General features: G+C 48.3%; 1 protein-coding gene and 1 non-coding gene across 3 annotated transcripts in view; both read left to right on the top strand.

The window, feature by feature from the left end:
• Col15a1 (collagen type XV alpha 1 chain) overlaps positions 1-27,715 on the top strand; it is a 111,766-nt gene that overhangs the window by 58,027 nt on the left and 26,024 nt on the right. The window contains exons 11-24 of one of the 2 annotated variants that reach the window (XM_046457355.2): positions 4,789-4,842; positions 7,437-7,529; positions 8,686-8,811; positions 9,343-9,405; positions 15,031-15,066; positions 15,442-15,582; positions 15,759-15,827; positions 16,703-16,738; positions 16,840-16,923; positions 19,013-19,078; positions 20,553-20,588; positions 22,238-22,300; positions 24,594-24,662; positions 24,772-24,807. In XM_046457355.2, coding sequence (XP_046313311.1) covers positions 4,789-4,842; positions 7,437-7,529; positions 8,686-8,811; positions 9,343-9,405; positions 15,031-15,066; positions 15,442-15,582; positions 15,759-15,827; positions 16,703-16,738; positions 16,840-16,923; positions 19,013-19,078; positions 20,553-20,588; positions 22,238-22,300; positions 24,594-24,662; positions 24,772-24,807 — 972 coding nt within the window. The remainder of the gene's footprint in view (positions 1-4,788; positions 4,843-7,436; positions 7,530-8,685; positions 8,812-9,342; positions 9,406-15,030; positions 15,067-15,441; positions 15,583-15,758; positions 15,828-16,702; positions 16,739-16,839; positions 16,924-19,012; positions 19,079-20,552; positions 20,589-22,237; positions 22,301-24,593; positions 24,663-24,771; positions 24,808-27,715) is intronic. The other variant, XM_046457356.2, reaches the window with a different exon arrangement.
• On the top strand, positions 11,992-12,095 carry LOC124101462 (U6 spliceosomal RNA). Its single transcript, XR_006854613.1, has one exon. It is a non-coding gene; the product is annotated as a U6 spliceosomal RNA (small nuclear RNA).

Here is a 27,715-nt window from a genome sequence, read left to right as displayed (position 1 = left end):
AGTTTCCTCAAAATCTTTTAAATGGCATTTTACAACTTTTTACTTTACCACACAGAGATTATCTCATCTAGAAACATTTCTTTCTTTTTTTTAACCTTTATATTAAAATATATTTTCACATCTTGAATCTTTTTATCTCTTTTGTAGCCGTTAACCCTTTTTATAAATTCACATTTTGAAACAACTCTTATAAAATTTCTGATTTAGACAAATTACTCCACTTTAATAAGATGAAAAACTTCCATGTTTTTTATGATCCTATAATACTATAATTGAAACCCAACTGAAAATTTTTCTACTCTTTGTATATAAATTACACATGATAGAATCTTAACACTTAGTAACCTTGTTTTAACAAAGACACAGACCAAAGCAATATTAAACCTTTTTCCATTTACCAATTTAGGAAAACACACATAATGTTTAAATATATTACCTTATGGAACTTAATAAGTAAAGAGTACTTGATTTCATATTTAGTGGTTGATATTTTAACACTTTAGCTTTGTAAATTAATCAGATGTCTGTAAAAACCAAGATCTTAGACAAATGTAGTAAACAGAACTAGCCATCTCTTTCTTGTTGAAGAAAAATCCTTCTACAGGATACCATGATGGTCCCATTGATATACTTAATAACTCGTCTTTAAAAATCCATTTGCTACATTTTTGTATTTTATCAACATATGCCTTAACTGTTCTTGGTCTTACTGGGGTGCCTCCTTTCTCTAACAATTTCTCTTCCTCGGAGGCGAACAACTTCAAACCTTGAGTCAACCATTTTCCCCAGTTTGCCTGAGAAAGTTCTAGGAACAGGCAACTTGAAATAAAAACAAAATAAATCAAAACAATAACACATTGTTTTCTGAAATGTTCACCCATTCCATCTCTCTTCCTCAAGGGTGAGAAATTTCACTTACCTCTAAGCTTCAGAAGTTCCCCGCACGGGATGCCAAATGCCGCAGTCTGGCTGGGCACAAATGCCGCAGTCTGTCTGGGCACACAATCACGAGCCACCACACAGCTTGTAGATTCAAACAGCAACTCTTTATTCCCTAACTCACACCAGCCGTCTACAATCACATTCTGGGGAAATCCACGTTCTCTGCCCAAATCCACCTCCACTGGGCTTCTGTCTCCCAAAATATACTGTCTAAATCCCGTGAGAACTCAAGGGGAACTCAGGCAGCAGGATACGCCCTATTCCCAGCAGGAATAATCTTAAACCTTAAACCTGGAACCTAAACTGGGAACGCCCTAAACACGATTATCTTAAAACCAGGAACACCCTAATCTGCCTTGGTCCTTGAGCAAGGTCACCTACATTCAATGTCACTGCAACATGTCAGCAACATGGGGTACGCTGGCAAGGAAATTGTCATACCTACTTGGCTAATGGCTCCCAGCAAATGGCTCCCAGCAAGTCTTGGTGTCAGGTGAGCAGTCTCCATTCTACATACAGGAGGAGGCTCCTGGGAGGTAAAGACACCTGCCTGTTTGGCGGCCTCGAGGGGAAGTGCTGGCGTGGCCCCCAGCCTGCTGCCCGCACAGTCCCTGCTCTTGAGCTTCAGCCCCCTGTGTTCTCATCCGTGAGACCCTCAGTGGGAAGCCAGAAGGCGAGGTTCCACCCTGAGGGATGCCCTTGACTCCTAGAGGCCCAGGCCTCCTCGTCATCACTAATAAGGGAAGAAGGGGAGAAGCCACCCCAGGCTTAACCCAGCTGTGCCCCATGCACACCCAGGCAGCCTCTAGCACCACAGAGTCTGGGTCCAGGACCCCAGGGGATGATCTCAGGTGACCAATCCTGGGAGCAAGTTGGGCTACGATGCTTTTTATTTTTGGAAATCTAAAAAATTCACAAAGGGGCTTAGAATGGTCTAATTAACCCCCACGTGGCCATCCTTCAGCTGGAGCACTGACCGTTGCCGATCTTGCCTCATCTGTTCTACCCACTACCACCATCTTTTTTGCAGGGGAGGGGAGGGCTGGAGTATTTGTTTAAAATCCCAAGCATCATATCATTTAACTTGTAAATAATTCGTGCACATTGCTAAGAGATTGATCTGGACCTTTCTGTTTTGTATTGTCAAAACCCACAGTGTCGTCATCTATTAACCAGTCAACAGTGATCCCTTCATATTAACTAACACCCTGGTTATTTTTTTAAATGCCTTTTTTTCTCAAGGGCTAACCATCACATGGGGTTAACAAGTGTCCCAGGAGTCTTTTATTCTCTGATTGTCTCTTAGATTCTTTTTGCTGCTGATTTCTTGAAGAAACTGGGTTAGTTGTCCTAAATCCTTGTGTTTTCTACTTTGGGAAAGTGGCCTGGAAAGGCCGGCCACGCTGTTGGCAGTGTTGAGGATTTACTGCTTCTGGGAAACCTTGTCCACATCTGTTAATGACCATGGAAACTGCATATTAACAACTGTAAACTAACCACCATGAAACCACAACCAGAAACTTCTGTCTCAGGAATCCATTCTAAGGGAGATAGTCTGATATGTGAAGAGGCTTTGTTCACAAGGGTGTTGATCTCAGTTTTGTTTGTGGTAGAGAAAAATGGGGCATGATTTAATTAGCCAACAACAGGAGATGGAATTAAACTATATTCAAATAATGGAACATTACACAGTTATTAGTTATTACTCTTATTAATATTTAATAATGGGGAAACATGTGAAGTGAAAGAAGCTGGTTATAAACTTGGGTATATGGTGTGGCCTTAATGATTTAAAAATATTCACATGTAAACCCTGGAAGACTAGAAAACTTGGAATGGAACCACCATTTGACTCACTTATCCCACTCCTTGGCATATACCCAAAGGACTTAAAATCAGCATATTATAGTGATGCAGCCACATCAATGTTTATAGCAGCTCAATTCACAATATCCAAGCTATGGAACCAATTTAGGTGCCCTTCAACAGATGAATGGATAAAGAAAATGTGGTGTGTGTGTGTATGTATATATATATATATATATATATATATATACACACACACACACACACACACACACATAACAGAATATTACATCAGCCATAACGAAGAATGAAATTATGGTATTTGGGTAAAGCTAGAGATTACTATGTTAAGGGAAATAAGCCAATCCCAAAAAACCAAAGGCTAAATGTTCTCTCTGATATGCAGATGCTAACTCATAATAGGTGGGAGTAGAAGAGGGAGGAGGGGAGGATCACCAAACAGGACATGGCAGAGTCAGGGGAATGGAGGGGGGATGGGAATGGGAAAGCCAGTAGAATGAATCAGATACAACTTTCCTGTGTTCATGTATGGATACACAACCAGTGTAACTTCTCATCATGTACAACCACAAGAATGGGAAGTTGTACTCCATTTATGTATATGTCCAAATACAATCTACTGTCATGTACAGAACAAAAAATATTTTTAAAAATTTAAAACAATATTAACATTAAAAAAAAAGGAACCCTGGAAGGAAAAACTCTCCCTAAATATTCAGTTTGTGCCTTGAAGGGGTAGAGTTGTGGGAGGTTGTTAGGTCCTTGATACGTTTTGGAATTTTCCACCATAGGGGCTTATGATTTTTACAATCAGTTTTTTGGGGAAGCTCTAAGAAGCAGGGAATGGAGCTGGGAGAGAGAGAGAGGAGAGAAAGGGAGAAACAAATGAACACACAGCAAGTCATCCCAGCGCACAGCCGATGAGGACAGATCACCACTCCATGCCTGTGTTAGGGGCCTGTAGGAAATTGAAGTGGTTCTGAGCAGATAGTTAAAAAGCACAATAGGGGGGCTGGGGCTGGGGCTCAGTGGTAGAGCGCTTGCCTCAATGTGTGAGGCACTGGGTTCAATCCTTGGCACAACATAAAAATAAAGATTTAAAAAAAAAGGCACAATCAGGATGGTCGGCAAGACACCCCCTCAAGAACATTTTTAGGATGATTTTGAGACTCGGAGTCACTAAAGCAGTGTAGCTTAGTGGGTGAGAGGCAGCATGCCAGCCCAGGTCTGCCACATGTGTGCAGCCCGTTTCTTCACCTCTTCCTGTCTTTGCACCACACAGGGTCATAATCGAAGTACCTAACCTCTTGATTTGTCACGAGGGTTAAAAGAGTGAATATGTGGAAAACTTTGCCTAGCACAGAGTATACACTCGATAAATCAGCTGTAGAGGATGATTTTGCAGATGAGGCCCAGAGAAGATAGGGGCTTTGCTCAAGGTCACACATTTCCCAGGGGTCAAGTAGAGGTGACAGCCTCAGTCTCCGGACTCTCTGCCTTGATTTTTTTGCACTGTCCACAGTCACCATCTGGAGACATGAGCCACAGTGGTTGAAATCAAGTCATTCTGTTTCTAAGGACTGATTAGGTATTAGAATCTTTTCTAGAACACTGGGAGAACATTGCCTTTAAAATGAACTAATGTATTTGAAAATCTGTGTTGTGGAACACTAGCAAAACATGGGACTGACAGTCACCTCTGGATGACTCCAAATGTCTTCCTGGAAGTCACTTGTCAATAGGAACTGAGAGCTGTGATCTGCCCGTGGCCTCTCCATGGGCTCCCTCACGCTAGCCCAGCCCTGGCCCCTGGCTCAGGCCCAGGAGTATCATCAGCTCAGCAGCTGTATGTCCCAAAGATATTATGACCATGCTTTTGGGTTTTTTGTCTGTTTCTGTCTTTTCTTTGTTTTTTTGATGGTTTCTCAGGGCCTCACACATGCTAGGCAAGTGCTCTACCCCTAGCTATATCCCCAGCCCCTATTGTGACCAAGTTTTAACCGAATTTTCTTGTTTCAGGCTGAACGGATACATGTGGGAGGGGAAGGACAGGCCGGGCCCAAAGGAGAGCAGGTTTGTGCTGGGCGGCTCTGGAGCACTCACAGGCTCTGATCAAGGGTGTGGGGATCATGAAGATGGCAGGGGAAAGTTCTGGCCAGTTTCTTCTTACCAGCTGGTGACCTTGTCCAAGTCCTCAACCTCCATGAGCCTCCATTTCCCTATCTGTTCTGGAAGGATCCTTCCCATTCAGGTGTTCTGTGTCTAAGCTCTACCCCTGGTTTTCCTCCTGGGAGGGTGATGAGCAAATAAGAGCCCCAAGGATCATGGTCCTGGGCTTATCTCAGGGGCTGCAGGATCTCAGTGTAGTTCTTTATCAGTTCTTCAACTATAAAAGGGGGCCGTGGTGCTTACCCTAGCCCAGATAAAGTGGCTGATGTTTATGGAAATGCTATCTTATGTTGGTCACCACAGAAAGATAACAGGTTCCTCCTACTGAGATGGCTACTGGTGGGAAAGTCTTTCCGAGGGGCTGCAGCACAGTGGCCCTGGCCTGTGGTCCCAAGGAGGCCTGCTCAGGGAGCCTGCCTGGCCATGGGCGGTAATCCAGCTGCCTCTGGGGGCCCTTCCCATCTCCACGTGGCCCTGGCCTTCTGCCCCTGCTCAGCTCCCTTGGGCTGCATGGAGGTGGTCCCCAGGCAGATGGTGCCCTAGCCCTGAACCCTAGATCTTCACGTTGAGGTGGGGGAAGGGAGGCTCTGTGGATTCAGAGGACAGCAGGGCTCTGGTGGCTCTGAGGGGTGTGTCACGGCACTGATATTTGGGGTTTTCCCTGTCAGTGTTCCCACCCCTCCTCTTCTGGTCTCGGCCATTCTGGTGCCTTATTTGGCAGGGCAGCCGCTTCTCTGGGTGCTTTTTGGCAGCTGATGTGTCCTGGGCTGCAACTGTCTCCTTTTCTTTTCTCCTCCTTTCCAAATGGGTGCTTCGGTCATTCTAAAGGTATTTCCTAAGCACCAGCCCTGTGTGGGGAGCTGGGACCTGGGGATGATTCCGGCACTGTGCCTGTCCCCTAGGAGGCCAGGGGCCCAGGGAAGCAGCCTGTGAACAATAAAGACCCCTGATGGTGGCAGGGGCTGCTGGGAGTAGCAGGTGGGCAGGACAGGCGTCTGGGGATTGGGGAGGCTAGGTTGGCTGGATGCTGGGGCTCTGGTGGTGCCCAGACCAGGACTGGGGCATCCTGGTGACCAGGGCAGGCACACAGGCATGTCCACGCCGCTCTTCCCCCAACGCCTTTCCTCCCACCACCATGGCACAGGAACACAGGGATCCTGACCTCTGAGGATCAGGGTGTCCTCATGGGAAGATCGATGCCTATCTTCACTTCTGTGTAATCAGAACTTGACACCAAGCACAGTTTTCTATCCAAAGGGGTCGGTTGGAGAGGCACCTTGCTGACCATTTGTTCTCTTTTGGATGGTGCCTGGGAGGGTCTTCCCCTCTGGGGCTGCTGAACCCACCGTGAAATTCCCCATCTAGCTTGTCACACACGGTGCGCAGGGACTGCCACAGGCTGGAGTGTCTCCTAGTCAGCCCCCAGAGTACCTTCCAGTCGGGCCTCAGGGCTCTCTGCCTCTAGCAGAAGCCTGCAGTGTGCTCAGCGTCAGTGTGTGCTCAACTTCCCCTTTCCTCAGCGTCAGAATTCATTTATATCTGGTTTATGTCCCATGCCCTGAATAGTCAGAGGTCCCTCAACTCAGCACATCCCAAACTGGACTCCTCACACCTGCCCCAGTCCTGTTCTTCCCCCTGGATTCCCCATCTCGGGAATGGTGTCCTATTTATCTGGTCACCAAAAGAGAAACCAGGAAACATCCTCAAGGGGTCCTCTTCTTCCCACTGCCTACCAAGGCTGTCCTCAAGTCCCCTGAGCATCTATGTGCTACTTCTTCCTCCCCCCGGTTGAGGCCCACAGCCTCCCAACAGGTCTCCCACCTCTATCACCAGTTCCTCCTCCCACCCTCCACCATGGCTTTCCTGCACCCAGCTCTAACCCCAAACTGGCTCCTCCTTGGAGCCTCCCAGACTTGGTACACACCCATTTAATGACTGAGGGAAGCCTCCCTTGGCTCTTGCCTTCAGGAACTAGGGCCCAGGAAGTAGTTTGAAAGTTCCCTTGGCCTCTTTGGAGGCCTTTGGTGACGTCACGGAGCCAGGTCTTGTGCTGGTCTCTGGACACACAGGGAGTCTCAGGGTTGGTCCTGCCCTGGAAGGGCCCCTTGTCTGGAGGGGTCAACAGACACATGAGCGACTGACTTTAGGTCAGGGGGTCCAGGCACCAAATCGAGACTTTGGCAGAGACCGGAGGGAAGAGAGGAGGGAGAGGTAAATTCTGCTGAGAATGGGGGAGTGGGGGCTTCATGGAGGAGGCCCCTGCAGAATGAGGCCTGGAAAGATGAGTGAGGGCTGAACGGCAGGGAGGGAGGCTGAGAAAGGGGCCCCTGTGAGTGGGGGTGGGGGCCGCAAGGAGGATGGAAGCAGGAGGGAGCAGCCAAGGAAAGGGGAAGTTGGCGTCAGGTGTTCTACAGCTGCAGAATCTGAGGAAGCTCTCAGAGGTGAGGCGTCCATGGAGACTGTTGAATCCAAGCTGTGGGGATTTCTTCTCTCTTCAGGTGGGAGTGGAGGCTGAGGGCTCCGGCCTAGGCTGGGGCCTGGATGGCGGTTCTGGCTCCAGGGACCTCATGGGCAGTGAGGAGCTGTTAAGAGTAAGTGTGAAGGGACACGGTCTGGCGCCTGGGACCAGGAGGGAGGAGCGCAGGGGCGGGCAGTAGGGACCTGGCCGGCCAAGCTGAGCGCTGTTGGCAGAGTCCATGGGGCTCCTTACTCTTTTCCTCTCCTACGTGTTTGACATTTTCCACTTTGATCAGGTTCGTATGGTTTGAAGTAAGTCTGGACCTGAGTTCATATTCAGAACCTGCTATTCACCCACCTCCCCTCCTTTCCCTGGCTGCCCTCTGCAGCAGGCTGCTCCCAGCAAGTTTGCACACTGACCTTCACCTCCACCATTGGCTTTTGATCTCCCTGCCCTCATCTCACTCTGTTTAAGAAACAGATCCTCTGGCCTCCTCCCTGTCTGGATGGCATTTCACACCTTGACTTCCAGACCTTTCTTGAAGTCTTCCCTGCCCTTTGGCACCCCCACCCCTGCCTTTAGCTCTCCAGACAGCCCTTTCTCCCTCCTTGGCGCCTGTGCTCCCTGGCCCCTGCCCAAGGCTGGGCTCCACCAGTCTCTCTTAAATGGCCCCCAGGGGAGCGCCTCCCTTCTCCAGCTGCAGCTGTTGCCTCCTCCCCAGCCCCAACCTCATCCCCAGTCCTTCCCCTGAGCCCTGGGCATGGACTCCCAGTTAGAAGCTGCACTCGGCTGGACCTCTGCCCACTCCTCAGGACCACGTGACCAGGGCTGAAGAGCTCTGGACTTAGTGGATGAGTCGAGTGGGAGTCGAACGGATCTTCCAGGGGCCTGCCAGGTGGTGGGACCAGCCAACCTGTAAGAGGCTAAGAGGTCCACTTCAGGAGTTTCAAGTAGCAGGCAGTGTAGACCTCCTGGTTAATAAGAACACTCAGTTAACCAGAGCTCCTCCGGGCGCTCCGGCTAATTAGATCTCTACTGTATGAAGCACTTGGGAGAAAATGAGATTCAGTGAGCTTGGAAGGCCCTAGATTCAAATCCCGATTCTTCTACAGATTAGCTGTGTGTGTGAGTCTCCTGGTCTCACTGACCTGGCTGTCCCCATCTGCTGTGGGGACACCAAGCCCTCCATGTAGGGTCATTCTTAGGAATGAAGGGAATGTGTGAACATATATGCTCAGCTCATATTTACCCTCCCTTCACCATTTCTAACAAAATTTCTTGTTTTCTAGGGTCCTCCAGGTCCCCCAGGTCCACCAGGCTTGCCGGGGATTCCAGGAAAACCAGGAACTGATGTTTTTAATGGACCCCCTGGCTCCCCTGGAAAGGATGGAGCTGCTGGTGAACCTGGGCCCCCCGTGAGTGTCTGAAGTTCTGTCCCTGTTTCTGTGGCCATGGGGCTTCCCTTCACCAGGGAAGGGTCGGCAGATTGCAGATGTCACATTGTCTGTGACTGGGGAGAGAGCAGCCAGCTAAGGTTTGCAAGCAAAATCCTCCACATCCAAGCCATTGCTGAGACTCCAGGGAAGTAGCCCCAGGAATATCATCTTATGGACCATTTTCCTGCTCTGTCATGGCCAGTGTAGGAGGACAGACAGCTGTGAGATCTTAAAACCACAGGACCCCAGAGCTGGGCCTGGGTGGGTGCCCTGGAGAACGTCCAGGTCCAGTCCTGCTCCTGACACCCCTGCAGAGGAAGAAATCTGAGAGTGACCCAGAGAGTGAAGGATGCTGGTCCAGGTGGCACAGCCAGCAGCAGCCCAGCTGGGACCAGGACTGGCACTCTTGCCGTGACCCTGGCATAAGGACCTGGACCCACTGGCCTCACCCACCTCCCCACCCTGCCCTCCTTCCCAGGAAGGTGACTGATTGTCATTGATGTTCTGCAGGGTCCTGAGGGACGGCCTGGACCTGATGGAGCCTCTGGTGTTCCTGGGATGAAAGGGGAGAAGGTAAGGGGGAGGGAGGGGTACATTCTAACACCAGGAGCCACCAGAGCCACACTCTCCGACCCCGAATTCTGACCTTGCCTCTTCTGTGACTGATTCTCTGAAATTGCCTGCTGGTCGCTTCTGCTTTATGTCCTCATCTTGGGACTCACTGTGCCCAACTCAGCATCTCCCCTGCCCCAGTTTCGGTGAACGATGTCACCATCTACCCAGGGACCTGGACTCAGACACAGAGTCTTCTCCAGCCCTCCTTTCCCTCCCTTCCCTGCCACCAAAGGTCAGTTGCCAAGACCAACCTTTCTCTGCACCCTGATCAGACATTCTTCTCTTCTCACCCATGCTGGGCCATTGGGCTCCACATGGGTGCCCCATTCTCTGCAGCCACAGTCCATCCTCCACCTAGTGCCCTATCCACCTCCACCTAGTGGGCCCTCATCAGTGACTTCCCCATTAACTGAGAGAAATCAGTGGCTCTCTTCTGCAGGGCAAAGTCCTGATACCCTTCCCCATCTATACCAGCTGCCCCTCTAGGTCATCACCCGCTACCCCCCTCACATGGCTTCTGGCAGGAAGTAGTATATATTGACCTTCCCCTCACTGTTTCTAGGAAAGTCCTTTCTCATCCTCCAAAGTCCAGTTCAGATATAACAGTCTGCCGTTATCCTAAGGAGATACGTTCTGAGACCCCCGTAGATTCCTGAAACTATGGATAGTACTAAACCCTGTACTTACTGTGGTCTTCCTGCATATCTATGATAAAGTTTAGTTTATAAATTAGGCACAGTAAGAAATTAACAACAATAAATAATATTAGAAAAACCACATATTATAATAAAATTGATATATCCCTACTCTTAACACTTTGCGTTTATTAAGTAAAACAAGGGTTACTTGAACACAAGCACTGAGATACCATGGCAGTGGATCTGATAACCAAGATGGCGACTAAGCAACTAACGGTGGGTCTCGTATTCAGTGTGGATGTGCTGGACAAGGGGGTGACTCAAGTTCTGGGCAGGGTAGAGCTGGACAGTGCAGGATTTCATCATGCTGCTCAGAACAGGGTGCGATTTCAAACTTGTGAATTGTTTATTTCTGGAATTTTCCAATTACTGTCTTCAGACTGTGGTTGACTGGATAACTGAAACTGCAGGTAGTGAAACTGGACAGGGGAGCGGCACCGAATATCCTTTGGGAAGCTCTCCCGGCCTGTTTATGAGCAGACACATCCCTCCTTCCCCACAATATCTATGCTGCAGGGACCCTTCTTGACCAATGACAATAAAGATGTCAGCTTCCTTGTTGGGCCCCCATGCCCACCCTGCCAGGGAGCCCATAGCACTATCCCTGTACCCTTCAAAATTAGCACAGACCCCTATGAGCACTTGACGAATGAATGAAACTTCCTTCAGACACCATTTTAATCTGCCATTCTGGGTCTTGAGCCTCCCTTCCATCCCTCCTTCTCTGTCCATACGCCTGTCCTGTCTGCTGTCTGGAAGCTTCATGCTAGTGTGGGGTGTGGGGAATGGATTCCTGCCAGACAGACTTCCCCGCCTGCTTGATGAGATAAGCCATGTCCAGCAAAGAGAGGCAATAAAGATAAGGAAGCTTATACAAGGGATGTGGCCCGTGGGGCTTTTTAGGGTTGAGAAGAGAGAGGGTCCCTCCCTCCTGGGGTGGAGGTGGGGGCCTCTATGCACCCCCTCCCTCATGAATGTGGAAATGTCAACGGCCTAGACACCAACGTCAGTGAACTAAATTTTCCATTTCCATCAGCTCTCAAGTAAGTTTATTTTAATTGAAGCGCTAACCCGATTTTCATGGAAAGCACATTTCTCAGAAAAAGAAGCAACTGTTGAGCTTTAGCAAACTATTTTACACGCACCAACTGTTTCATAAGAAATGAAATTTTGCAGGAGACACCACCAACCCACACTCATCTTGCCTGGTCTTTCCCCAGCAGCCTCCCCGACCCCCACTCTGTCCGGAACTTAGCCATACCCAGCCCACATCTGCACAGAGACACAGAGGGCAGCTTTGCAATGGGGAGACTCAACAGCACCCTGGAGGAGGGGCAGGGGCAGGCTTGCCCAGGATGATTGACAGTTGGAGATCAATCCCATATTTGTTTGTTGATTTGTTCCTGAAATTGGTTCTACATCCCGATTTTTTGCACTGTGTGTTTATGATGCTTTCTGAAGGAACACAGACAGACTGAATGTAAAAGAGCAAAAATGGGCTGAAGGAAATGAGCCATCTCAGGGATGTTAAGGAATGTACCAAACAATGACACATTTGATCCTTGGCTCCTCACCAGAATGTCTGCTCTTCAGCTTGCACACCTCACTCCCTGCCCCAGCTCCTATCACACAGTTGGATGGATCCACTTGTAGGAAAGACTCTCCTCAGCCACCGTGTCATTAGCAGGCCACAGAGACCAGTCTAGGTAGTCACCCAAAGTGGAGTTCCCCGCCAAAGAATAAGGTTCAGTTTATTTAGCTGGGAATTTTAAAAATATACAGTCATTGATATCAGATATGGATGTTGTCATCCAAGTGTGGATGGTTGTTAAGAATGTATTAAATAGTGCTCAATTCAGCAGCACGTATATCAAAAACTAGAGCCATTCAGAGATTAACATGGCCCTGCGCTAGGGTGACATGCAGATTTGGCAAGTGCTTCATATTTTTAATTTATGATACTCAGGATATGTGAAGATTATCATTTTATGTTACTTTAATGAAATGATATTTAAAATGAAAAAATAGATATTCAGGGCCAACTCATGTATATTATAAATATTTTCTAAATTCTCCTACCAGGTATTTTTCATGAAATATTAATGTATTCGAATCTATTTTTAAATATTCCAATGAGGAAAATGTCACAGAAGTTTATATTACACACATAGGCGCAAAGAATGTATCAAATGTTCTATGATAGAATTGAATGTCATTGAATAATTCAATGATACAGTATTTCTTAACATGTTTTCCCCCAATTAAGATGAGGAGCTAAGTCTAAGATCTGTAGCTCAAGAAGGGGTGGGAGGGAGTGACCTGCTTCCTCAGCCGCAGAATGCTCTGGAAAGGGTGCCACAGAACTTGCTGGAGATCGTGGCCCTCTGAAAACCACCTCTCTGCTTTGTACATGGCTGATTCTGCCCTCCAGCTCTTCTAGGATTCACGGTGGTCAATTTTTGCTTCTTTCAGAATCCTTGTCATTCAGATTATTCTTCAGTCTCAGAAGGTACTAGGAAGTTGGGCAGGAAAGAGTCAAGGCTCTGAAGTATTCTTGGGTACCCAGAATTGCTGAGGAACCTTGAGCTCCAAGAATTGACATTGAGTAATTTCACTGGGCCCAAAATCACATTGTACAATCAGCTTCTGTCTTTTCTGTAGATGTCAGGGAAGTGCAATTAAATCTTTACCACCTTCTCTAAGGCTCTGGGTTTGATCTCCACCAGTACTGGGGGAAAAAAAAAAGAATGAAAAGAAAAGAAGGAGGGAGGGATCTGAGCAGGGAGCCTAGGATCCGGTAATGAGTTTAGAGCTTGTAACAACAAGTTTAAATGTTAAATGAAACATCCCAGCGTTTGCCTGGTTTCCTGCTTTCTATCTTATTTCGTCATCAGATGTGTTTGGCACATCATCTGAATGATAACAGGCCTCCATAAAACCAAACAGACCACAGGCAACAGCAGTGGACGCACAGTGCAGTGGTCAGCATTGCAAACACCATGAGCAGATCCAGCAGACGCCCACAGGGCATCCCAGATACCATCATAGAGGAAGAGATCCTCGGATCTGTTGGGTTCTTTGAAGTTCCCGTAGGCTGAGGTCTAGCGGTGTCTTTCCCCCTCCAGTTCATCCCGATGAGACAGACTTTCTGATCTGATGGTTTTACAGCGTTGCCATTCTCGAGCCGATCTCTCCACCTTTCATCCCTCCCAAACACATTTGCGGCTCTGCTAGTTGGAATTCTGGGACAGTGTGTGTCCTCACCACACAAAAACACTCTCACTAAGGAGTGAAGTAAACCTCCACCATCTCCACTTTGGAAGTATGGAGTCTTTCCTGAGCCTTTTCGTCAAAGCTCCCACTTTCCACCCTACCTGTTCACAAAAATTCCAATAAGTGGATTCTTCTATCCCCTTCCATCTCATGTTCGTCCTCGTATCTTTGAGCCAGTAGAATGGATCCAAGTGCTGTCTCTTCACCTGGTACAAGCGGAATAAGATCATTTCTGAGGCAGATAGCAGGGGCTAATATGTCTTCAAGAACTTTATTTGAAATTGCTATAAGATGCATTCTTGACTTGAAAGAAATAGGAAAAGCAATTGAAAAGACAGTTCTTCACTTGTGAACATGATTTTGAGCCGGGTCAACTGGCAGCACAGCTGTAAGGTGTTCAGAGATGGAGCCACTTGAGCCTCCGTTTCACAGTAGCCCTGGTGGCAGTTTGATTTGTTGCTGGGAAAATGCACAATGTCTGCACTCCGCTCAAGATCAGATGGTAGTAGGCAGTAGGCGATGGCCCTGCTGGTTGCACCCAAGAGAAGCAGACAGAGAAACCATAGCCTCTAGATTGGGCAGCAAAATAGGAACTCAATTATTTGAGTCATGTTTCCACCCGAGATGGAAGGTCATGTTCAGTTTCTCCCTGGCAGGGCTGGCCAAAGGGAGGTGACAGGTCTCAGCTACAGCTCTTCCTTCCCCCAGCCTTCCTCCTCCCACCTCTCCAGATAGCCAGGATGTCCCCCCTGGCCTCTGGGTCAAGGAGGCATCCAAGGTGCACCTAAAGAGTGCAGCAACTGAGGGTCACTCTCCTGTCACTCTTCCTGCCCTGGGAAGAACACAGGGAGACCGTGTTGGTTGTCCATGTATGCATGTCTTTCTGCAGAACGTAACCATGGCCTCACCTCTGTCATGAACCCCCAGAACTTCGTTTAGGCTTATCCTCAATGACAGTCCCAAAATGTCACAGCTACAAAGAACCTGAAAATTATTTAGCTCCCTGGTTTCCTAACTTCATCCTGGCAAAGTCACGGACATTGTGGAAGTGCTGTGCGGCTGTGAGGTGGAGGACAGAGCCATCCCACCTCAGGTGGTCTTTTAAATTAATTTTTAATTATACGAGAAGTTTGAGAACGCATCCTATGTTTCCCCCTTGATCATTCTTGGTGGAGGGTACTCTCTGCTCATATTTTCAGAGAGGGTCAGTTATCATCCCCAAATCTCTCAAAGTCTAGGGGCTGCATGTCAAGTTCTCGAAGCTCTCCCTTGGTTTAGAGTAGGGGAAGTACCCCTTTACCTCTCTCATGGAAGGGGTGGGGAAGGACACTGTCTCGAATGCCAAGGACCCATTCTGTGATCTCTCCTGACTTCTGGTTTATTCTCAAGGCAGGGGATGAGCTAACGGGTGAAGAATGGGGTTCACAAGCTTTGGACAGGACTGACCTAGCAGACTGCCGTCTTAGGCCATATGCTTGTCTTAGAAACACCAGCCAAACCAAGACAGAAGGGGTCCCCTTGCAGTGTCCTGTTACTGATGGGGACACAATTCTGCCCTTTCTTCTGAACATACCTAATTAAATATATCCTCATGGACGTTTGTGTTTTTCAGGGTGCAAGAGGGCCTAACGGCTCTGTTGGTGAGAAGGTAAGAGAAAGCAAGTGTCTCTTCCCACTTCCCCTTTCCTGGGGTTTGCTATTGTTGGGGTTTGGGCTGGAGCATCCAATGCAGAAATGTCACGAAGCACAGAAAAGCACACCTCAAGGAGCTGCTCAGGGAGGGCTGGTGGGGAGCTGTTTCCTCCCCCCACACACACACCTTACAAACTCATTCCTGTGGGCCCATCCGCTTCTCTCCAAGTGAAATGTCAATTAGCAAGAGAGCTGTTCCTGTGCTATTGAGCACAGATCAGAGAACACATCTGCCTAGTTGACTTCAGAGGGTGGTTTTCTGACTCAGATGTTCAAGTCCTTCCATGAGGGAATCCGGGGGCCTGTCATCAGCCTGTCCTCTTCCTTACAGGGTGACCCCGGCAGCAGAGGCTTACCAGGACCACCTGGGAAAAATGGACAAGTGGGCACCCCTGGAGTCAGGGGACCTCCAGGGCCTCCTGGCCCTCCTGGACCCCCAGGGCCTGGATGTACAACAGAACTTGGATTTGAGGTACTTTTCCCCCCTTTCTGTGGTTAAAGAATCATGTGCATTAGGGCCCACTGGAAGGACCAGCCCCCTGAATGCTAGTCCAGTTTGCCTCTGAGTTACCAGCACCCCAAACCACACTGGCATAAGAGGGTGCTCCAGAATCAGATCTGAAAATCTCATTCTTCCTCCTTCCCTAGGATACCGAAGGCTCAGGAAGTATCAGGCTGTTGAGTGAACCCAGAATCTCCGGGCCAACTGCTTCAAGTGTAGGTTGACTTTTGAAACCTTCTTATGAGGACAGTCTTGCTGTGGCACTGGAGTGTGGAGGCTCGATAATTCACCTGCCCTGTGCCTTCAGCCCCCACCTGTGCAGTGGGGAGGCTTTGCATCTTGGAAGGTGCAAACAGTTTCTCCAGCGAGAAACAGTTTTGCACAAACTATCATTTGTGAAAATTTGAAAATTGTCTTTGTCTCTTCATCTCTCCCCAACCCCCTGCCTCCCTCCCGCTACCCTACGGAAGCTTCACAGTTTGGCCCATTTCAAAACCCTGCCCTCCTGATAGGCAGCCTCTCTGCTCTGTCCATCCCTGGGAGGCACTGTCCATGTCCACTGGGATGCTCTCCCCTGGATTTCATTGGCTTTGTCCCGTGGGACCCTGAACTGAGCACCCAGGAGGGAACAGCATGGCCCTTCCTGTAGCTGAACATGCAGACTTCCCCCGTCCCCCAGATGCAGGGGGCTCTAAGACTGGAGTCGAAGGGACACTCAACTGGTGCCAAGAGCAGGCCTCTGAGTCTTCTTCTCTGAGGAATTTTTTTTCTCGCTCTGGAAGGGGCATCTGTCCCTCATCCCTTGTTCCCATTGCCTGGAGTGAAACCAGTGGGAGAGCTGAGGGTAGACAGCAAGAGTGAGGACAGGGGAGCAGGCAAAGCGAATCCAAGAAAACCAAAGAATGGGGCTGGGGTTGTGGCTCAGCGGTAGAGCGCTCGCCTGGCACGTGCAAGGCTCTGGGTTCCATCCTCAGCACCACATAAAAACAAATAAAGGAAAGGTATTGTGTCCATCTACAGCTAAAAAATAAATGTTTTAAAAAAAAGAAAACCAAAAAATGTTCATTTATCTGCCTGTTTATTTTCTCAGGGTCCCAAAGGAGAAAAAGGAGACCAGGGACCCAAGGTAAGGTCACAGATCTGTGGTGGAAGGACTTCCCAGCCTGGTTCTAGAAGCGTTATCCATGCACAATGAATTATCCCCCCACTTCTCTCCACTGTAACCAGGGTGAAAGAGGGATGGATGGAGCCAGCACTGTGGGACCCCCTGGGCCCCGGGGACCACCTGGGCGCATTGAGATCCTGTCGAGTGTGAGTATCATCCAGGGCAGAGCTTGGCTGTGTATTTTCTCCCTTTGTCTAAGGAGAGAGCAGGGTGGTCTACCACTGCAGGGTCTTGGGGTGCTGGGTATGCAGGGCACGGAGCCAGCACCTGGTGTGGGAGCCTTCACCTGCCAGCTTCCTCACCTGACTGGGCCTGCTCTAATGCTACCCCCCTCACACGCCCCGCCCCCCGAAACTTCCCTCTGGTTGGTAGCATTTGTGGTCAACTCAAAAGGCAGCCTAGGAGCATGAGAGGTATCAGGGTCTTGAGGAAGCCCCAGCTAAGCAGTTCCTGTCCTCTCCAGCCAGGTTCTGAACTTCATTGCTGATACAGGTCACATGGAAGGCTGTGGTCCATTTGTGTGGGCCGAGTGTTCTTGCTCACTAACCCTAGAGTCCACAGACTTGCCTGCCAGTCAGTGGACGTGCTTCCTAGAAGCAGGAAGACCCAAAAGAAAGAAGTGTGGTGCTCTGCTGAGCATGTCCCTATAGGTATCCCAAACTGTCATCAGAAAGGTCCCTGTACCTTCCAGGATGGGAGTAAAGGGATCAAGAGAGGCCAAGGATGACATCAGATGAGCCCCCTTCATGTCAAGGAAATGTGTTTAGATGACCCCACTGGAAAGCTCTTTGGCTGTCTGTTAAAACCAAAAATATCCATATTGCAAAATTCCACATGGAAAGATCTCCATGCTGGTGGAGGAAGTATCCCCCTCCCTTCTGACCCCCCAAAATCTGTGACATGTGGTTTTTTAGTTCATCAGTAAAATTCCCACTGCACAGCAAGGACCTGGTAACAGGTCTGTCTCCTCCACTTGCCCCCTGGGGTTATTTTTTTCTTCTTTGAGCCCCACATGGGGGAGGCTCATGGCACATGGGGAAGGCTCCATCAGCATCAGCTGAATGAAACCTTGGATGTCATCTAATTTTCTATTCCTATCATCAACCCACTGGCATAGGTATTTGGACTTACACTCCACAGTCAGTCCCATGCTGGTCATGTGAATGTAAAGATGCAGGGCCCCCAGTGCAGTCAGGACAATGGCTGTAACTCAGAGGCCAAGGAATCTAAGTGGGGGAACAAGGGAGGAAAGTTGGTTTGGGATATGAGAAGTCAAGGAAGACTTTCCGGAGGAAGTGTCTTTGGGTAGGGCCTAGAAAACGGAGAGGGATTTTACCAAGTAGACACAGAGGGCAGAACTTGCAGAGTTGAAGTGGCAACAATACCCTGAGCCAAAGCAGAGAGTAGCACTGTGTGATTTGCCTAAGACTCAGGGAGCTGATGGACAGGGGTGGCAGGCGTGGGGGTGGTTGGAGAGCCATGGGAATCTGTAGAGGAAGCTGGAATGTGGCTGGGATCAGATCATGACCCCCTTAATAGCAGACCCTCCCATTCATGCAAGACAGTGACCCTTCTGGGAGAAATAACATCAAGCTGGTGGACAGTAGAAAGACAGAAAGTCCCAAATAACTGGGAAAAGGATCGCTGGAGTTAAAAATATATATATGACTAAAAAAATCGAGTGTGGGTAAGGATGTGGGAAAATAAGTCATCTTGTGTGCTTCTGTGGAAGTGTAAATTGTACGGCCTCTTTGAACAGTTCTTTGGCAATCTGTCGAAACTAAAAATAGGCATACTACAGAATTTCCACATGGAAAGATCTCTGCACAATATGGTTGAGTGGAAAAAGCAAATTCAGGGATAAAGCCTGCTGCCATTTATGTAAAATAACCACATGAGCAAACATGCACACGCCCACCCCCCAACATTAGATGCTTCCTATGGGGATATAGACATATGTATTAACATATACATATCTATGTACATATTTAAAATTTTTAAAAGAGAGGAGGCACTCACGTGTTGTGCCATTTTAAAGTTAATTAAAAAAGAAAAGTGACAAGACGGCTCAGGGCGGTGTGGTAGGAAGCAGGAGGGATCGGTGTGATTGGCAGGGGGCTTGGGGTGTTATCAATATGTGCCTTGCTGGGTGACTTCAATGAAAGCCTCACAGTCAGAAGCAAGACAGAACACATGCCATCTTTTGTCCTCATGCTATGATATCTCTCTTTTCAGTCTTTGATCAATATCACCCATGGATCCATGAATTTATCGGACATTCCTGAGCTCATGGGGCCTCCGGTTTGTATCCGCAGCTGCTCTAGAATGAAGTCCCTACCCAAGGGCCCTGTTGAAACAATGTCGTGTTGGTTTGGGATCCTTTCGGCTCCTGAAGCATCGAGCTAGAGTATATCAGGGTAGAATGGAGAGATAACTTTGCATGTTGGAAAAGTTGCTTTCATATTAATTTGATCATGCAGAGAGTTGTGTCCACTGCAGCAGAAGTTTCTACTCCTAGGCATCAGAAATATGTGTCATAGAAGTCAAGGGATCCTAGTAACAGACAGATTGCCACCTGTGCTGTGTTCTGGGCGTGCTGTTATCTGCAGCGTCCAATTTCCAGGAAGAGCCTAGAGGGACGCATAGCTGTGTTAATGGGAACCTGGAGCACGAGGAGGGAATATGATTTGCTTCAGTCTTTCTAGTCCCCTTTTAGAGATGAGGAAATTAATGCACAAGGAAGTGACACTACTTCTGCAAGTCCACAGGGTTGGCCCATAGCACAGCAGGACCTAAGAGGAAGGAAGCTCCCTCTTCCCACCTGTACAATAAATCCCCATTGCATCTGGCAGCTGGGAAGGAGGAAAGCTCTTGCTTAGGAGCCTTGGGATTCCAGCCCTAGCTCCACCACACCCCACTCTGAGCCCCAGATCCTCTTCTCTGATAGCACTTTGCCATTTGGGGATGGCTTATAGGAGGTGAGGGAAGTGAAGCTGCTTTGTGCACTTTGGCACTACGAGTCACCATGGAAACCAAGGCTTATACCTCTGTAGCTGTACAGGGCCCAGGGCTGCTTGGGCTGTCACTGCAGCTCCCAGGGAAGTTGGCCTGTCCATCCATGCCCTGGAGAAAATAAGTCATCTTGTGTGCTTTTGTGGAAGTGTAAAATCCACTAGTTGCCCAAAGATTTCTGCAGTTATCTGAGAAGTTGTCTGCCACCAGCTTCTCCTGTGGAGTGATGTTGGTCTGTGGGTTGTCTGAATCTTCTGAACTGCATCCATATATATATATGAGGTTGGCAGAAAAAGGAAGAGGGGCCCTGGCCCCTACCATAGGACAGCACCAACTCTTGGTGTCTCAGGTCCTTTAATTGGCTGTTATAATTCTCATTCCTGCCAAGGGAAGAGAGCAATCCCCATCAGCATGAACCCACATCCTCCCAGTCCCCCAGGCTGCCTCCTGACCCACTCCTCAGAGTTTACTTGTGGAGGTCCCCATGCCGTCATCATCACCCCTAAGGATTTCAAGTGCTGAGGGACCTCACCGAGCAGGAAGCTGCAGAGTGGGGCTCTGGGTGCCCGAGTGCAGCTTCTGCCTCTAGTGCCAACTAGCTGTGTTGCTGCAGGGTTTCTTCCCTCCCAGGCTCAGCATCTTCTGCAAAATGGGGCAGTCAGACCACTAAGCCCTCCCTGGGGGACAGCTTAGGCCCTGGGAAGGTGCTGGGGCAGCGTGTTCCTGCTGGTTTTGGAAATGCTTTGTCTTTGGTGTTTTACAGGGACCGGATGGTTTGCCTGGGCTGCCCGGATTTCCAGTAAGTTTCATCTGTGCTCAGGGCTGTGCTCATTCTGTTTCTTCCACCTGGAATGACATTTTCCTCCATCTCTACATGACCAAGCTCCAGCACCATCTCTTTCATTAATTTTTGTGTCCTTGTTCTCACCTCGAAGGGTCCCCTTCTTTGAGTCTCATGGGGCTTTATTGTCACCACTCTTATGATTCTTTTCTGCCTTAAATAACGGTTATTTGTCCCCTTGTCTGTTTTGTTTGTTCTTGGCTGTTTTGCAAAAACCTTGGGGAGGGTTAGGTCCTACTCACGTCTTCTTACCCCAGAACCAACCAAAGCCTGGCTCGCCATTAATGTGAGTAGATGCTTTAGGTAGAAAAAGTTCAAGTAGATGAAGTCCCTGAAGGGACAGGATGTAGTGGTGGAAAGTGGGGGAAGGAGAACCTTGGGAAAGGATCCCAACAGTTAACAGTCCATAAGTGCCATTATGGGGCTTATACCATGGAAGAGGAAGATCCATTTCTACATCAAAAGTGATTATTTGTGTCTAAAAGTTTAAATGTGTGCTGAAGCCTGGCCCCAGGGCAGGATATGAACAATTTCTTTTAAGACCCTGCACCTTAAGTCCTAATGCTAACAGGTGACACACACCGCTTCTAGGACAAAAGAAAGAAATTTATCAAAATGTAATAGAAATTTGTTCTTCCCAGTAGAATTATAGGTCATCTCTGTTTTACTTTGGGGAACAGTTTTACATTTTCTAACGGAGCATAAACTACAGTGACACTAGCAATGCATGTCAACTAGACTTGAGAAAACAGTCAGGAGTGCCGACCACGGTATAACACCTCAGTTAGCAGAAGAGTCCAGACCTCGGCTCCACCCCAGCTTGACTGCTCCAAAAGCCAAAGCATGTTCCAGAACACACCCTCCTCTCAAGAGTGGCTGTGTGTTCTGAGGGAGCCCCAGGCTCCTCAAAAGAGCCTGTTTACCACTGTAGGGCACAAGGAGGGGACCAGATAGGCAGGATTCAGGCTACCAAGGGAAGCTCCACTGGACATATTTATATATTGGGCTTGTGAAAAGTTAACAGTCAAGTGTTGAAATGCATTTTGGAGAGGCTGTCGTGAGTCACCGTGACAGACATCCAGTATCTGGGGGACTTGAGAAGAGGTCACCTCTGGCTGGGGCATGTGGAATTTGGTTCTTCAGAGGGGTGATGCCATCCTTGCAGGGGTGGCATGAGCATGGGTACAGAAGCAGTGGGGTGGGGATGCAGGGAGGATGGGCTTGGGAGTCAGGCTATGGTGCTGGGCCCCATTTCATAGGTAGTGGGGAGCAAAAGGGTGGGAGTCATGGAGGGTGAGTGTTGGGGTGAGTGGGCAGCAGGATGGCCCAGGGGGGCAGGAGGTAAGTGGAAGCAGCTTCCTTGCTGGAAGAAACCAACATTCAGAGAAGCCCGGGACCTCTGGGCCTCCTGCCACTCAGGGTCACTTTCTCTAGACCACAATTTCTGGACCTCTTAAAAAATCTCAGAAAATCTCATAGCTAATCATGACTTCTACCTTCCTGGGGAATGGCATGCTCTATTTTTCTACTTTGGTGGGGGGGAAGTTTTTCTGATTGGTTAAAGCATTTTAACAAACAACACAATACCTTCCAATAATTCCTTCCAGGGCCCTAGAGGACCAAAAGGTGACACTGGTGTGCCTGGATTTCCAGGACTCAAAGGAGAACAGGTGAGGGGGACCAGGTGTCTGGGTGGGATCGTGCTGTGGAATTTGCTGACCATTTCCAGTGAGCTGAACATGAATGTTAGCTCTCCTCTTCTCTGAGATACAATTCACATACCATAATAATTTCTTTAAATTACATTCAGTGGTTATTAGTAGATTTGCAACATTGTGTAACTACCAGTGCTATCTAATTCTAGAACGTTTTCATCATGTCCAAAAGAAACCCTGTGTCTATTAGCAGTCACTCTTCAGCTCCTAACATTTATTATCTCAGGGTTCCTCCATGGCACAGGTTATCCATGGGGACATGAAATTGAATTTCACCATAATTTGGAAAAAGAATGCCACTCAGCACCCCCTTGAATGCAGTGGGTGGTCTATCACCTGCTGGGTGTCTTCCTTAGAATATGCATACTCCCTAGGGACGGGCTTTTCTCCAGCTCTAGAACCAGGTTAGACCTGCTATACAAATGACACTCACAGCCCTTGAGGGATCAAAGTGTGCCTAGCTCATGAATAAAACGAATGCCAATATTTAGAATTACAAGTTGGGGCCTTCTGCAGCTGGTTGACAGTCTTGGTCCACAATCTTTGGAATAAATATTTAGCATGCAGAGCACTTCCTGAGCGCTCCCCGGGTACAGAATCAGTCTTTGTACCTTCTACATTTGCCTCTTAGAATTAGCTTCCCGGGTGATTTTTATAGATGAGGGAAAGAAGTGACAGCCATAAACAGATCACAAAAATCTGGATTGAATTCTCTCATCCGCCCACTCATTTATAAATTCATTCCTCTTCCATCTACTACCCACAAAGGTGTGCTAGCACCTATACTGAGCGCAGGAGTGTGGAAATAGGACACGGGGAACAGATAGGAGAGGTGGCAGGGGGTATGTGCTAGGGGGCTTGAGCGTCCCCTAAGCCTGCCATGGGGAGCCAGCAGTGTGCTTTCCAAGAGGAGAGAGCATGACGATCTCTTTCCCTCCTCCATCTCTTTCCCTGTCTCCATGTTGCCACACAGGCCTCCACAGAGGAGGAGAGAGGCTCCGGTGTCTGTTGGGCCACATGGGTGGAGGGTTGACATGCTTGGGAGACCTTTAGAGCCACATGGGGTCAATATCTTGGGTGCTTTTGCTGCCAAGAGCCTGCAGGGAGAACAGTGCGGGGGCAGCTCTGGCTTGGAGAAGAGCCGTTCTTGCTTCCAATGCTGTTCCTGATGTGACAAGGTCAGATGGACCTGGTGACACCTAACCCTCTGCTGCTGTGAATGACGGGGACAGATGCCCCAGGTGGCCCTGCTCCAGCCATTGCAGCCCATGTGCTTCCTCTCACTTTGCCTCTAATGCTTTTGTGCCTGCTTCTTCTCGCTGCTGGCGGACTCAGGACTGCCTTTCCTCACCAGCGGAGTGGTAAGACCCAAGTATCGTGCATGGGCTTTGGGGGATGGAGGAAGAGGCTGCTCTGCTCGCTTTAGTACCACTGCCTGGCTGCTTCGAGCCCTGTTGAAAGGAGGCTTTGGTGTGGCCCAGCCCAGCTCCCCAGGGGCCAGCATCACACCTCCCAGGGAGACAGAAGGCTTCTCTACTTGGCCTTGCTCTCTGGACTTTGTCTTCTCAGGACCCTCTGGGGATAGTGGGTGGCTCTGCCGAGGGCAGGATTGAGGGTGGGATCCTTCATCCTTGCCTGTCTCCCATTTCCCCTTCTCTAACTAACATCTGGGATAGCTTTGCCTGACCAAGTAATTTTTCGCACAGAATCCTGGAATTTGGAGGCAAAGTTGGCCATGGAAACACAGGGCCCCTGTGTTGAAAGAGGCATCTAGTGTCTTTACCTTCATCTCTTTCTCAATTTCAGAAGCTTTAACAAGAATGAGGATACTTGATAGGAACAGATCTTAAGTCAAGTTGTTAGGAAGTCAAGCCACCAGATATATCAGGAGCCAGAAGTTGGGGTATCATGTGGCAAATGGTGGGCAGGACCATGCTAGGGCTGGTTCCTGGATGGTTGAGAGTGAGGGTGCAGATCGATCATAGTGGGAGCTCCGGAGGGCTATGGGAGGCTATGGCGTGTGCTGTGACACAGTAGCTCTGATGGTCAGTGGAGGGATCATGGTCACATAGGAGGCTGTTGCAATCCTCTAGTGAGAGGTAATTTGGGAGCAGTGGGGCTGGAAGGGCGTTGTGAAGGCAGGACAGAGGTGATTAATCATGGCAGCAGGCCCAAGAGGTCTTAGTGATCCACTGGGCACGATAGCAGGAACAAGTGTGACTTCACTGAAAGGCTGTCTTCATTGCAGGGTGAGAAGGGAGAGCCTGGCGCCATCCTGACGGGGGATATTCCTCTGGAAAGGCTGAAGGGGAAAAAGGTAATTATGTCACCAGGTGCTGAAGCCACCACACATCTACTTTGGCTTTCCATTTTGGTGTCTCTAACAGTGTTCCTCAGACTGACAAGTATGTATCTCCCCATTTTAGGGTGAACCTGGAATGCACGGGACCCCAGGACCCATGGTAAGCCACAGTGTCTCTCAGCTGAGTCTGGACTGGGGTATGACAAAGTTATAATACTTTCCTTACTTAGATGCAGTTGTCCCAGTGGTGAAAATATAAAGTATGTGGCAAAGCATCCACATGTTAGAAAGGCAAGCTGCAGTTGCGGAAGCTTCTCAGGACCCAGCACAGTAGCAGCCAATCCCTCTTCCCAAGTGCACTGTGGTTATTCCCTCTTGGGCCTCTCTCCTCCAGGCAGTGACTCAGGGACTCAGGATGGTCCTTGCTGTGACTCTGCCATCTTGTGGATTCCAAGTCACACCAACATCTTCCACCTGGCAGGCTGAGTTTGGGGTCAGGGAAGACTGGAAATAACAAACACCACTTTGAGTACACTCTCTTTGGCCAGAACTTAGATCCATGGGGCCTCAGACATGTAGCCATAGCTGTGTGTCCAGGAAAGAGGGGGAAGCAAATGGTGGTGAGCACTCAAGGTCATACCACAGTTGTTAATCTAAGATTGCCATTTGACAGGAAGCCCTGCTGTTTTAGTTAGGTTTTTGTTTGTTTGTTTGTTTTTTGTTTTTTTGCTGCTGTGACTAATAGACTCAACCATAAAAATTGTAGAGGAGAAAAAGTTTATTTGAGGGCTCTCAGTTTCAGAGGTCTTAGTCCATAGAAGGCTGGCTCCATTCCTTGGGGCTCCAGGTGAGGCAGAATATCATGGCAGAAGAATGGGGTGGAGGGAAGCAGCTCACATGATGATCAGGAAACAGAAAAGGTCTCCACTTGCCAGATACAAATATATAACTGGTAGCCACGCCCCCAATGAGCCACTTCCTCCAGCCACACCCATCCGCCTCCAGTTACCAGTTAGTCCCATTTAAGATTAGTTTGCTAATTAGATTAAGTCTACAACTCAATAATTTCTCCTCCAACCTTCTTGCATTGTCTCACATGTGAGCTTTTGGGGGACATCTCACATCCAAACCATAACACCCATAAAATCTCTCTGAGCTTTTTGGAATCTATCTGCTACTTGCTTGTTCTGAGCATGCCCTCTTCTCTGGGCTTGTTTGCCCATCTGTTGGAGGAAAGAGATGGGATTAAGAATAGATGGTATTTTAGGTGCTTCTGGCCTTGCTGTTCTCCCTAGAAACTGTCCAACACAGCTGGACAGTTTTCCTATTATTTCTCTCAAGGATGAGCCCTAAACTTCCTTGTCATACATTTCTTCCCTCAAAATGGAGAAAATTCAGATGGAGAACATCTGTGTGGGTCAGACACTATACTGGTCTCTCACCCGGCTGTCTCATTTCACACTCATAACCCTAAGATGTGAATAGCAGGATCCCTGTTTTATGGACAAGGAAACCAAAGCTCCAAGAGGCTAACTTGCCCACTGTCACATTGCTTTTAAGTGGCAGGCAGGGAACTTGAGGCCAGCCTCTCAGACCCTATATCCAGAATCCTTCCACTGCACCCCACTATTTCCAAGGAGCAAGCTGCCCTGGATTCTTGCAGAACTTTGTGGGCAGCAAGCAGCATCGTACATGGGGTTGTTTGATTCAAGCTGGATCTCAGCCCTGGGGACACAGGATCACATGTTTGTGTAACAGTCACGTGTCCCTGATGAATAACGCATATAATCTCCAAGGTGCATCCCTCAAAAGACCTTCTGAGTAATATCCCATTGTGAATATGTGCCACATTTTCTTTATCCATTCATCTGTTGAAGGGCACCTCGGTTGGTTCCATAGCTTGGTTGTTGTGAGTTGATCTTCTATAAACATTGATGTGGCTTTGTCACTGTAGTATGCTGATTTTAAGTACTTTGGGTATAAACTGAGGAGAGGATTAACTGGGTCGAATGGTGGTTCCATTCCAAGTTTTCTGACGAATCTCCATACTGCTTTCCATAATGGTTGTACCAATTTGCAGTCCCACCAGCAATGTATAAGTGTATCTTTTTCCCCATGTCCTCATCAACATTTATTGTTACTTGTATTCTTGATAATCACCATCCTGACTGGAGTAAGAGGAAATCTCAGTGTAGTTTTAATTTGCATTTCTCTAACTGCTGAATGTTATTCATTCATAAAGAAGAATGAAATTATGGCATTTGCCAGTAAATAGATGGAACTGGAGACTGTCATCCTAAGTGAAAAAAGTCAATCCCCAAAAATGAAAGGCCAAATGTTTTCTCTGATACGTGAATGCTAACTCATAATTAGAGGGTGAGGTAGGGAAGAATAGAAGTACTTTGGATTAGACAAAGGGGACTGAAGGGAAGGGAGTGGGAATGAGAATAGGAAAGATAGTAGAATGAACCAGACATAACTATCCTATACGCATATATGATCAATATAATGCGACATGTACAACCAGAAGAATGGGACATTATACTCCATATATGTATAATTTGTCAAAACACATTCTACTGTCACATATAACTAGTAAGAACAAATAAAAAGAAAAAAATAAAGACCTTCTGAGGCCTTTGATCCCTGAGGTCAAGGAGACCACACTGTGGAGTAGGGTAGCTGAGAGCCAAGGCAGACTGAGAGAGTCTCGTTCACTCCTGGTTAACTACTCTGTAGCCTCCAGTACCCTGGGAAATACAAACGGTAATGGGAGCCAGCAGGTGGCTGCAGATGGCATGGCGGTTGTCCCACTGAAGGCCAGCTTGCTCACAGCTTGCCAAACACAGTCAGTGAGGGCACCTTTTAATTTGCATCAAGATGCCATCTGGGCTAGCTGTGGTCCTAGTGACTAGTATAACTTCCATCTCCTTTGCAAATTCACTAGAGTCTTGTTTCTCAAAGTGTGGTCCGCATGCCACATCACCAGTGTCCCCTGGGAGCTTGTTAGACATTTGGAACCTTGGCCCCGCCCAGACATGCTGGATTTGCATTTTAATAAGACCCAG

The sequence above is a fragment of the Marmota monax genome, unplaced genomic scaffold (genome assembly GCF_021218885.2).
Source record: "Marmota monax isolate L192 unplaced genomic scaffold, Marmota_monax_Labrador192_F-V1.1 WCK01_AAM20220418_F8-fsc00069, whole genome shotgun sequence".
NCBI lineage: Eukaryota > Metazoa > Chordata > Mammalia > Rodentia > Sciuridae > Marmota > Marmota monax.
The sequence above is the reverse complement of the archived record's forward strand: the minus strand, read 5'-3'. Positions and strand labels throughout refer to the sequence as shown.